General features: G+C 36.5%; 1 protein-coding gene across 1 annotated transcript in view; it reads left to right on the forward strand.

Annotated features, from left to right (window-relative positions):
* The first annotated feature begins 12074 nt into the window (after window positions 1-12074).
* Window positions 12075-13467, forward strand: part of POLR1E (RNA polymerase I subunit E) — a 31984-nt gene continuing 30591 nt past the window's right edge. Inside the window, 3 exon segments of the mRNA XM_074281782.1 lie at window positions 12075-12229; window positions 12562-12605; window positions 12607-12666. Coding sequence (XP_074137883.1) covers window positions 12166-12229; window positions 12562-12605; window positions 12607-12666 — 168 coding nt within the window. The 5' untranslated portion in view covers window positions 12075-12165.

The raw sequence follows: 13467 nt of genomic DNA on the forward strand, positions 1-13467 counted from the left end.
GAGCTAGTAAGCACCTCAAGCTATGAGAGATCAAGGTAAAGACACTTTTGACTATCCCTATACTTTTTTTTCTCCTTCTCCTCCCTCTCCCTCTCCTTCTCTCCTTCTCTTCTTCCCTTGACTTTCTCTTAACTCAATATTAAAAAGTAACTCTCTCCCTCCCTCTCCCTTCCTCTCCCTCTTTCTCCTTCCCTTTCCCTCCCTCCCTCCCCCCTCTCTCTTTCCCTTCCTACTTCCCTCTCCCCCTCCCCCCTCCCTTTTCCTTCATTCCTCTCCCTGTCCCCCCTCCCCTTCCCCCTCCCTCTCCCCCAACTCTCTCTCCTCCCTCTCCTTTAAAAAGAAGAACGTGCTGAAATTCATTAGACTTGAAATGGAAAATGCCATCTGCATCCAGACAAAGACTATGAATGGAAGCATAGTATTTTTACCTTTTTTGTTGTTTATTTGTTTCTTTTCCTCCTTTGCTCTGATTTTTCTTCCACAATGACAAATATTTAAAAATTGCACATATTTAACCTAAAAAAAAAAAATCTCCCTATGTTAAAGTTGCAGTTTACAACTGAAGGGAAATAGAAGGGCATGCTCCTAGAAATGTAAAGTGAATGATTTGTTCAAAAAGAGAAAGGCACTTCACTGAAGGGGAGAGAAGCTTCTAAACAATCACACAAAGAAAGGGGCATTAGGTTGTCCACACATGCTCAAACTGGTCCTCTAGAGCAGAAGATTGGTAGTTATGGTGAGAAAAAATTCTTAACCTTAACCTTGCTTTGCCATTATTAATAGCTTTATGTACTCTTGAGTTGAGCATTCTTGTGTTAGAAATAAGGGCTTCGATGTTTTATGCTAAAGAAAAAGAAATCTGTTGTTAGGGGCAACTGGAAACACTTGAAGAACTGGTTTTGTTAGATTAAGTATCTCTTCCTTGGCCTATGCTTCCTGCCAAAGAAATTAACTCTATTTCAGACAGGAATAACTGTCTTCCCAACCTGATCCCATGCAGGCATTCATACGACTGTATCTTAATTGGGCATTTGAATTTTGTAATATTGTCACAAATCCCATTCCTTGATCTCAATTTCCCATAACTGTACACTGATCTAAATATCGAATGTGCCCTCAAGTCTCTCTTTCCTTTCCCTAATTCTAATTTCACTAAAGCCCATTTGCTTGTTTTCTATCTGTGACACAACTATACAATTTCTGTAACATGATATTCACTGACACTTGCTCTGAAAAGAGCGAATTCCCCCAAAGATGTGCAGGGACAGGGAGGGAGAGATACTTCTTATTTTTTATTATTATTATAGCTTTTTATTTGCAAGACATATGTATGGGTAATTTTTCAGCATTGACCCTTGCAAAACCTTCTGTTCCAGCTTTTCCCCTCCGTTCCCCCACCCCCTCCCCTAGATGGCAGGTATTCCAATACATATTAAATATGTTAAAGTATATGTTAAATACAATATATGTATACATATTTATACAATTATCTTGCTACACCAGAAAAATCAGATTTAGAAATAAGGTAAAAATAATCTGAGAAAGAAAATAAAAATTCAAGCAGATAAAAACAGAAGGAGTGGAAACGCTATTGTGCAATCTACACTTATTTCCTATAGTTCTTTCACTGGATGTAGCCGGTTCTCTTCATTATTGAACAATTGGAACTGATTTGGCTCAACTCATTGTTGAAGAAAGCCACATCCATCAGAATTGATCATCATTGTTGTTGAAGTATATAATGATCTCCTGGTTCTGCTCATCTCACTCAGCATTTATTTATGTAAGTCTCTCCAGGCCTTTCTGAAACTATTCCCTTGATTTCTTTTTCTTGTTTTATTGCTAGTTAATATTTTTGGCACTGTATTAAATGATAGTGGTGTCAACAAACATTTTTGCTTTACCATGATCTTATTTGTAAAGAACTATGGCATTTCTCCATTGCCTGTAATGTTGGCTCTTTATTTTACATGAATATTATTTATCATCTTAAGAAAAAGGAAATTTGGAGGCAGAGCCAAGATGGCAGAGAAAGCACATGTGACTTTCTGAACTTCTCTCATATCCTTGTTACTAATTATTAAAGTTAGCCTCAAAAATAGCGCTTGACTGGTAAAATTCACGAAGATTGGAAGTACAACAATTCACCAGCCAAAGATAATCTGGAAGATCACCAGAAAAGGTTTGTCCTGAGTAGACAAGAGTAGAACAGAGCAAGCTGGGATAGAACCAGAGGCTAGCATCTGGAGTGGACCAGGGAGTGGAGGTGATCTCTGTGGTTGGAAAATTTACAGAGATGACTCCACCATAAATTAGGCTCTTTGCTTTGCACCCAAAGACCAGCAGAGAAATTAAAGCCAAAGGTAGAGGATACTCTAAAAAATGCCAGAACCTAACAGGATCTGGCTATACTCACCCAAAACCGGAAGTGAATGAACTAGCACAGGCCACAACACAGATGTGCAGCAGCATTCTGCAGCAGAGGCTTTCACATGGGGAGAAGGAAGGGGGGCAAGGGGTGCAGCCACAAATCCACAGGTCAAGGAGGCACAGCCTGGGGCAGCCTCTAATCTGCATAGTGGGAGGTCTGGTGTGGGGCAATAGAATTTCCACAGCTCAACTGTGTTCCCCAGGCAGACACACTTCTGGTGCTGTGAGGGGTAGGGCAACTGCTAATACCCAAAGTGGGCTTTGGGTGGAGGGGGGCAATGACACTTTCGATGATCAGCCTCTAGCCCCAAGATAGTCACTAATCCTCACAGCTGGGCTCCTTGGCAGGGCACTTCTGCAGCTTGGACTGTGCTACCCAGTCCTGAGTCAGAGTCACTTACAGTGTGGAGCTTTTCCCAGAGCACTCCTGCTGCTCAGCTGCTCAGCTGTTTGCAGGACAGCTACTGTCTATATATCTATCCCTGCTCTGCAGAGGAAACTGGTAACCTCCTTGCCCTGAAGGCAGACCATAAAGGCTTTTTAAAAATGAATAAAAAAATCAAAAGAACGATAGATAGCTTCTATACAGAAAGAGAGCAGGTTTTCAATCCAGAGGAAACTAATAGCAGACAGTCTCCAGACAATAACCCAAAGGGGGATGTAACCTGGTCCCCATCACACAAGGCTCTCATAGAAGAAACTATAAAAAATCTTAAAAGAGAGCTAGAAGGAAAATGAGGAAAGGAAAGAGAAGCTATGCAAGAGAGTAACAACTTTCTGAAATATGAATTGGAAAAGGTTAAAAACTCCCAGGAAGGACAGGGAAACAGAATTTGTGAATTGGAAAAGTTAAAGAATTCCCAGGAAAGTAGGATTTGTGAACTGGAAAAGATAAAGAACTCCCAGGGGCAGCTAGGTGGCGCAGTGGATAGAGCACCAGCCTTGAATTCAGGAGGACCTGAGTTCAAATCTGGTCTCAGACACTTAACACTTCCTAGCTGTGTGACCTTAGGCAAGTCACTTAACCCTAGCCTCAAAAAAAAAAAAAAAAAAAGATAAAGAACTCCCAAGAAAGTAGGATTTGTGAACTGGAAAAGATAAAGAACTCCCAAGAAAGTAGGATTTGTGAATTGGAAAAAGAAAATAACTCAGTAAAAAAATAAATAAATAAAATAAAATATATACAATGAAATGGAAAAAAAATTCCATAGAGCAAAACAATTCATTTTAAAAGTCATTTGGACATATACAAAAAGAAGTAAAAAAAGCTAATGAAGAAAATAATTCATTAAAAATCAGAACTGAACAAATAGAAATGAATGATTCATTGAGACATCTAGAACCAGTCAAGCAAAACCAAAAAAAAAATTAAAAAAAAAAAAAGAAAAATTGGGAAAAAAATGTTAAATATCTACTTGGAAAAATAACAGACCTGGAAAATAGGAGAGATTGGACTTCCCAAAAATTATGATGAAAAAAGGAGACTACATACTATTTTACAGGAAATCATCAAAAAGAACTGCCCAGATGTAATAGAATCAGAAGGTAACATTGAAAAAATTTATCAAACACCTTCTGAAAAAGACCCAAAAATAAAAACTCCAAGGAATATTGTGGCAAAATTTCAGAACTATCAGACTAAGGAAAAAATGTTACAAGCAGCCAGAAAAAAAAAAAATTCAAATTACCGAGGTACCACAATAAGGATCACTCAAGATCTAGCTGCTTCCATATTACAAGATCAAAGGGCCTGGAATCTGACATTTCGAAAGGCAAAAGAACTTGGAATGCAGCCAAAAATAAACTACCCAGCTAAGCTGAGCATTTTCTTCCATGGAAGAAGATGGACATTTAATGAAACAGATAAATTCCATTTGTTTCTAAGGGGAAAAAAAGCAGAACTAATCAAAAAATTTGATCTCCAACCATAGGACTCAAGAGAAGGAGAAAAAGGTAAAAAGAACTCTTGAGAACTATATTTTTATTGTGGATATATATAGAGAGAGTACATGTATAGTTTGATTTTACTGATATAACATATAAAAAGAGAAGTAGAAATAGAAAAGAAATAATGTCAGAAAAAGGGAAAAGGGGAGATAAAAAGAGGGAAACTATATCCCATGAAGAGGCAATCATATCTGGGGGAATTTAGAGAGGGGGAGGGACATTGTGTGAATCTTACTCTCATCAGAGTTGGCTCAAAGAGAAAATAATTGACATATTTACTTTACAGAGAAACTTCTCTCACCTCATTAAAAAGTGAGAGAGGAAAAGGGAAAAGGAAAAGAGTAATAAGGGAAGGGTACAAGAAAGGGGATGGGATTCAAAGGGAATGGGAGGGATCCTAAAGAGGGAGAGCTACATGACACAAGTGGTGCCCATAAGCTTAATACTGGGAAAGGGGGTAAGGGAGGGCAAAGAAAAAGAAAAGCATAATCTGGGGATAATAAGATGGCAGGAAATACAGAATTAGTCATTTTAACCGTAAATGTGAATGGGATGAACTCTCCCATAAAACAGAGGTGGATAGCAGACTCGATCAAAAGTCAGAACCCTACAATATGTAGTTTACAGGAAACACATTTAAAGCAGGGAGATACATATAGAGTAAAGGTAAAAGGCTGGAGCAGAATCTATTATGCTTCAGGTGAAGTAAAAAAAGGTAGCTATCCTTATCTCAGATCAAACAAAACCAAAAATTTATCTAATTAAAAGAGATAAGGAAGGAAACTATATCTTGCTAAACGGTAACATAGATTATGAAGCAATATCAATACTAAATATATATGCACCAAGTGGTATAGCATCTAACTTCCTAAAGGAAAAGTTAAGAGAGTTGCAAGAAGAAATAGACAGCAAAGCTATATAATAGAGGGAGATCTCAACCAAGCACTCTCAAAATTAGATGAATCAAACCACAAAACAAATAAGAAAGAAATTAAAGGGTAAATAGAATATTAGAAAAATTAGGTATGGTAGATCTTTGGAAAAAACTGAATGGTGACAGAAAGGAGTATACTTTCTTCTCAGCAGTTCATGGAACCTATACAAAAATTGACCATATATTAGGACATAAAGACCTCAAAATTAAATGCAAGAAGGCAGAAATAGTAAATGCTTCCTTTTCAGACCATGATGCAATAAAAACTACATTAAACAAAAAGTTAGGGGCAAAGAGACCAAAAAGTAATTGGAAATTAAATAATCTCATCTTAAAAAATGATTGGGTGAAACAGAAAATTATAGACACAATTAATAATTTCACTCAAGATAATGACAACGATGAGGAATCATACCAAAATTTGTGGGATGCAGCCAAAGCAGTAATAAGGGGGAATTTTATATCATTAGAACCTTACTTGAATAAAATAAAGAGAAGATCAATGAATTGGGCTTGCAACTTAAAAAACTAGAAAAAGACCAAAGTAAAAATCCCCAATCAAATACTAAACTTGAAGTTCTAAAATTAAAAGGAGAAATTAATAATATTGAAAGTAAAAAAAAAAACTATTAAATTAATAAATAAAACTAAGAGTTGGTTTTATAAAAAAACCAATAAAATAGATAAACCTTTCATAAATCTGATTAGAGAAAGGAAAGAGGAAAATTAAATTGTTAGTCTTAAAAATGAAAAGGGAGAACTTTCCACCAATGAAGAGGAAATTAGAGCAATAATAAGGAGTTACTTTGCCCAACTTTATGCCAATAAATTTGATGACCTAAGTGAAATGGATGACCACCTCCAAAAATATAGGCTTTCCAGATTAACAGAAGAGGAAGTAAATTGCTTAAGTAGTCCCATTTCAGAAAAAGAAATAGAACAAAGTATTAATCATCTCCCTAAGAAAAAATCCCTGAGACCAGATGGATTTACATGTGAATTCTACCAAACATTTAAAGAACAATTAGCCCCAATGCTATATAAAGTATTTGAAAAATAGGGAATGAAGGACCTACCAAATTCCTTTTATGAAACAGACATGATACTGATACCTAAACCAGGTAGGTTGAAAACAGAGAAAGAAAATTATAGACCAATTTCCCTAATGAATATTGATGCTAAAATCTTAAATAAGATATTAGCAAAAAGACTACAGAAAATCATCCCCAGGATAATTCACCATGATCAAGTAGGATTTATACCAGCAATGCAGGGCTTGTTCAATATTAGGAAAACTATTAGTATAATTGACTATATTAATAACCAAATTAACAAAAACCATATGATCATCTCAATAGATGCAGAAAAAGCATTTGATAAAATCCAACATCCATTCCTATTAAAAATACTTGAGAGTATAGGAATAAATGGACTTTTCCTTAAAATAATCAGTAGCATTTATTTAAAACCATCAGTAAGCATTGTATGTAATGGGGACAAACTGGAACCATTCCCAATATAAGATCAGGAGTGAAACAAGGTTGCCTACTATCACCACTACTATTCAATATTGTATTAAAAATGCTAACTTTGGCAATAAGAGTTGAGAAAGAGATTAAAGAAATTATAGTAGGTAATGAGGAAACCAAATTATCCCTCTTTGCTGATGATATGATGGTATACTTAAAGAACCCCAGAGAATTCTACTAAAAAAGCTATTAGAAATAATCCACACCTTTAGCAAAGTTGCAGGATACAAAATAAGCCCACATAAGTAATCAGCATTCTTATATATCTCTAACAAAATCCAACAGAGTTACAAAGAGAAATTCCATTTAAAGTAACTACCAATAGTATAAAATATTTAGGAATCTATATGCCAAGGGAAAATCAGGAACTATATGAGCAAAATTACAAAACACTTTTCACACAAATAAAGTCAGATCTAACCATTTGGAAAAATATTAAATACTTTTGGATAGGGTGAGCAAATATAATAAAGATGACAATACTACCTAAACTAATCTATTTATTTAGTGCTATACCAATTAAACTCACAAAAAATTATTTTAATGACCTAGAAAAATTAACAACAAAGTTCATATGGAAAAACAAAAGGTCAAGTATTTCAAGGGAACTAATGAAAATAAATCAAATGAAGGTGGTTTAGCTGTACCAGATTTAAAATTATATTAAAAAGCAGATATAAAAATTATATTGTAAAACCATTTTTGGCTAAGAAATAGACTAATTTATCAGTGTAATAGGTTAGGTTCAAAGGACAAAATATTCAATAACTTTAATAATCTACTGCTTGACAAACCCAAAGATCCCAGCTTTTGGGATAAGAACTCACTGTTTGACAAAAACTGCTGGGAAAATTGGAAATTAGTATGGCAGAAACTAGGTATTGATCCATACTTAACACCATACACCAAGATAAGGTCAAAATGGGTTCATGATCTAGGCATAAAGAATGAAATTATAAATAAATTAGGAGAACATAGGATAGTTTACCTTTCAGGCCTGTGGAAGAGGAAGGGATTTATGACCAAAGAAGAACTAGAGATTATTATTGATCACAAAATAGAAAATTTTGATTATATCAAATTGAAAAGTTTTTGTACAAACAACACTAATGCAGAGAAGATTAGAAGGGAAGCAATAAACTGGGAAAATATTTTTAAAGGCAAAGGTTCTGGTAAAGGCCTCATTTCCAAAATATATAGAGAATTGACTATAAGAAATCAAGCCATTCTCCAATTGATAAATGGTCAAAGGATATGAACGGACAATTTTTTTTTACATTTTTTATTAATTTTATAATTATAACTTTTTTTTGACAGTATATATGCATGGGTAATTTTTTACAATATTATCCCTTGCACTCACTTCGGTTCCGAATTTTCCCTCCTTCCCTCTATCCCCTCCCCTAGATGGCAGGCAGTCCCATACATGTTAAATGGGTTATAGTATATCCTAGATACAATATATGTGTGCAGAACCAAATTTCTTGTTGCACAGGAAGAATTGGATTCAGAAGGTAAAAATAACCTGGGAAGAAAAACAAAAATGCAAACAATTTACACTTATTTCCCAGTGTTGCTCCTCTGGGTGTAGCTGATTCTGTCCATCAATTGGAACTGAATTAGATCTTCTTGAAGATATCCACTTCCATCAGAATACATCCTCATATAGTATCGTTGAAGTGTATAATGATTTCCTGGTTCAAACAGACAATTCTCAAAGAAATTGAAACTATTTCTAGCTATATGAAAAAGGTGATCCAAGTCATTATTAATCAGAGGAATGCAAATTAAGACAACTCTGAGATACTACTACACACCTTCAGATTGGCTAGAATGACAAGGAAAGATAATGCAGAATGTTGGAGGGGATGTGGGAAAACTGGGACACTGATGCATTGTTGGTGGCATTGTGAATACATCCAGCCATTCTGGAGAGCAATTTGGAACTATGCTCAAAAAGTTATCAAACTCTGCATACTTTTTGATCCAGCAGTGCTATTACTGGGCTTATATCCCAAAGACATTTTAAAGAAGGGAAAGGGACTTGTATGTGCAAGAATGTTTGTGGCAGCCCTTTTTGTAGTGGCCAGAAACTGGAAACTGAATGGATGCCCATCAATTGGAAAATGGCTGAATAAATTGTGGTATATTCATATTAATGGAATATTATTGTTCTGTAAGAAATGACCAACAGGATGATTTCAGAAAGGCCTGAAGAGACTTGCATGAACTGATGTTGAGTGAAATAAGCAGGACCAGGAGATCTTTGTATATTTCAACAATACTATATAATGATCAATTCTGATGGACGCGGCCCTCTCCAACAGTGTGATGAACCAAATCAGTTCCAATAGAGTAGTAATGAACCAGCTACACCCAGCAAAAGAACTCTGGGAGATGACTATGAACCACTACATAGAATTCCCAATCCCTCTATTTTTGTCCACTTGCATTTTTTATTTCTTTCACAGGTTAATTGTACACTATTTCAAAGTCCGATTCTTTTTGTTCAGCAAAATAACTGTTTGGGCATGTATACATATATTATATTTAATTTATACTTTAACATATTTAACATGTATTGATCGACCTGACATCTGGGGGAGGAGGGGGGGAAGGAGGGGAAAAACTGGAACACAAGGTTTTGCAATTATCAATGCTAAAAAATTACACATGCATATATCTTGTTAATGAAAAGCTATAATTAGAAAAAGAAAATAAATTTATTCCTATGATTTTAATGTTTTTAACAGAAGTTGGGTTTGAATTTTGTCAAAAGCTTTCTCAGAATCTATCTTTTATTATTTATATGGTCTACTATAAATCATAAATATTAGGTTTCCTAATATTAATGATATTTCCTAATATTAATGTTTCCTACATTCATGATATAAATCTGACCTGGTCATATATATAATCTTTTTAATATATTATTATAGTCTTTGATATTTTATTTAATATTTTGCAACCATATTCATTAAGGATATTAGTCTACAGTTTTCTAAAATAGTTTTCTCTCTTTGCTTTATCTTTGCTTGGGTTAGATATTAAGACAAATTTGTATACTGGAAGTAGTTTGGTAGTAAACATACTTTCCTATTTTTTGCAGATAATTTGTATAATAGTGGAATGAACTATTCTTTGAATATGTGATAGAATTCATCTATCTAGAGATTTTTTCTTTAGGAATTAATTTGTGGCTTATCCAATTAAGTTATTGTATTATATTCTCTATTACCTTCTTTTAGTAAGAGTATTTACATTTTTTTTTCCCCTGGGGTTAAGTAACTTGTCCAGGGTCACACAGCCAGGAAATGTTAAGTGTCTGAGACCAGATTTGAACTGGGGTCCTCCCGACTTTAGGCCTGATGCTCTATCCACTGCGCCACCTAGCTGCCCCGGGAGTATTTACATTTTTGATAAATTTTTCTACTTAATCTATTTGTTGATCCATAATTGGGCAAAATAGTTTAATAGTTTATTATAATTTTGTTGTATAATTCTTGTAAATTGATACTGACAATTTTTTCTCCCTTTTTAATGGAACTTTCTGAATTTTAAATTATTATTGAGTTCCTAACAATTTATCAACTCTATAATTTTTCTTCTTTCCTTTTTTGTTAAACTCTTTGATTTTCATAATTTGTTTTATTTGCTTTTTAGTTGTATTCTCACTTTACCTATCTGTTCTCTTTCCTCAATTCTTAGACTTAAGAGATATAATTTTATTACTGAGAGCTGCTTTAATTACATACCAAACATTCTGATGGTTGTAATTCTCTTTGCTGAAAAAAAAAATCTGTTGTTTGTATGATTCATTGTTTGATCCACCAATTCTTCGGATTTTTTTTTTCCTCTTCAACTTCCCCTCTCTCCCTCCCCCCTTTCTTGAATGGTAGTTAGCAGTAATGTGTTTAAGATCATTTTTATTTTGTTTTGTTTTGAACTAGATAGGTAGGGCAGCTAGGTGGCGCAGTGATTAGAGCACCAGCCCTGAAGTCAGGAGGAAGTCAGGTGTTCAAATCTGATCTCAGACACAACACTTCCTAGCTGTGTGACCTTGGGCAAGTCACTTAATCCCAGCCTCAAAAAAAAAAAAAAAGAACTAGATAGGCAGATGAGTTCACCATTGGGAAAAAAAAATTACAAAATATATTTTTACTTTACTCATACTTTGTTGTGATACAACGGTGGCGGTTGGAGGTCTAACTCAGATCTGTAGAATGGATCTCTTGGTTTGTTGTTTTGTTTTTTTCCCCTGAGGCAATTGGGGTCACGTGACTTGTCCAGGGTCACACGGCTAGGAAGTGTTAAGTGTCTGAGATCACATTTGAACTCGGGACCTCCTGAATTCAGGGCTGGTGCTCTATCCACTGTTCCACCTAGCTGCCCCTAGAATGGATCTCTTCATGTGAGAGGATGATGATGATACAAGGAGACAAAGAGGCAGTTGCTATTATTATCCCCATTATATGAAGAAACTGAGGCAGGTATAAACTAGGTGACTTGCTCGGGGTCACTCAACTAGGGGCAATCTGCCCTAATGAACACCAGCATTTCCCGTAAGTATTCGGAAGAAGTGGTGAGAGAAATCCCAATAGGCCTGAAAGATGTGACTCGGACCAGGAACTGACCAGTCGAAGTGGATAGAGCGCCCAGCCTGGAGTCAAATCTGTCTGGCCTCAGACACTCGTGACCCTGGGCAAGTCACTTCACTCGGCCTCAGTTTCCTCATCTGTAGAATGAGTTGATGAAGGAAATGGCAAATCACCCAGTTCTCTGCCAAGAAAAGCCCCAAAAGGGTCAGGTAGAGGTCAGATAGGAATGAACAGAAACAAAAATAGGAGCACGGGGCAGAACTAAACGGGCTTTAGGAAAAGCTCTTGCCACGGTTGCAACCCAGGTTGCCGACTGCAGCCTTCAAAAGACAGCAGTTTGTGGTCAGGCAGACAGCCCTGCTTCTAGCTCTGACAATGGGAGGAGCCGACAGGGAGGGGACGAAACCGCCCCTTCCTGGGCGTGTCTTAGTAGAAGGGGACGAACCAACTAGCAGTAGGAAGCGGGATTAAGAAGAGCACGAATCGGTAAGGAGTTGGGAGGTGGGGCTTATAAGGAGAGAGCCAATCAGCAGGCTTCGATCTGAGAATGAGACGCTACAACGGCAAACCTTAGGAGGCGGGGCTAGAGAGGAGCGTCCGGATAGGAAGGTGTTTTCTGCCCCGTGGCCCCACCTCTTCCGGTTAAAGCTTGGATGGGTCTGGAAAGCACACATGGGAGCTGTGTGGAAATTAGACTGACGAGTGGCGGTTTTGCTGTTGGCTAGCCATGTCTGCCTTTGCGACCTGGCAGTACTGCGGGGAGCCGGGCGAAGGACAGAAGGCTGCGCTGGGTAAGGCTGGGGCCCCCACCAAACCCAGGGGCTGGAGAAGGCAGGGGCTTCGGGAAAGTAAGAGCAGTGTTAGGGGTTGTGAGAAAGTGGAACGTGACAGCGGCGCCTATGCCCCCCTCTGTGTACCAGCTCTGCAAGCCTTACGCTGGGGACTACTCTATATAACGTCTTATTATGTATTCTGTATCTTTTGTGCTGTATGTGTATACAAACCGTTAGGTCACAGATAGACATGTATAACAAACGTCATTTTGCTTGCAGAGTATAATTCTTTAAAATTCCATTTTATATTCAGTGCCATTTCATTAATTCTTTCTATGTATTTATTCCAGTTCAATTTTCAAATGGGAAACTCCAGAATTCTGAAAATGTGAATTTTTTCCTTATATAAAAGCAAAGACGGCTCCAACCCCAGGAAGAAGTTCAGAAGGATTTTGGTAAGTTGCTTTGTTGGGAAGACCAGATAAGGTTGCATGCATGCATTCATTCATTCATTCATTCATTCATTCATTTATTTATTTATTTATACAAGGTGGTATGGACTTAGCAAGAGACACTCACTCAAAATAACTGCTTTGCGTCATGAGGGTCTAGGGAAAATGATTAAAATATTCATAAGCTAGTCATAAATATTCATAAGCACTTCATGCTTAGCTCTGCCAGGTGCAGGGGGTGCAAAAATAAAAATGGAGTAGTTCCTGACAAGGCACTTATTTTCAATCAGAGGAGATAACGTGTACAAATATGAGCATACACTTGGTCATTTGGGAGGAGGGGAGGATGCACCAGCATCTAGAGCAGAGATAAGAAAGGCCTTGGGGTGAGGTGGCTGTTAAGTTGAAACTTTCTTATGTTGAACTGAAGTCTGCCTGACTTCATTGGTGCTTGTTCAATCTGAGTCAAGGAGAGTGAATCACAATCCCTTTTCACAAGAAAGCTCTTATTTTCCCATCTTTTCTTCAGTTCAGTATTTTCAGTTCCTTTGGCTGATTTTCATTTACACTCCTTTTTCTAGATGTATTTTAGTTTGTCAGTGTCCCTCCTTTGCCCAGAATTAAATAAAGTTGAATTCCAAATGTGCTCTGATCTGTACAGAGTATGAAGGGACTATTAATACAATCTAATACAGTTTAAGATTCCTTTATTATAATCATGTCATATGGTATTGACATAATTGAGGTTGTAGTCAGCTGGTGCCTCTAAGTCATTCATAGAAATTGCTATTTATCCACATTTTT

This window comes from Sminthopsis crassicaudata, chromosome 1 (assembly GCF_048593235.1).
Source record: "Sminthopsis crassicaudata isolate SCR6 chromosome 1, ASM4859323v1, whole genome shotgun sequence".
Lineage (NCBI taxonomy): Eukaryota > Metazoa > Chordata > Mammalia > Dasyuromorphia > Dasyuridae > Sminthopsis > Sminthopsis crassicaudata.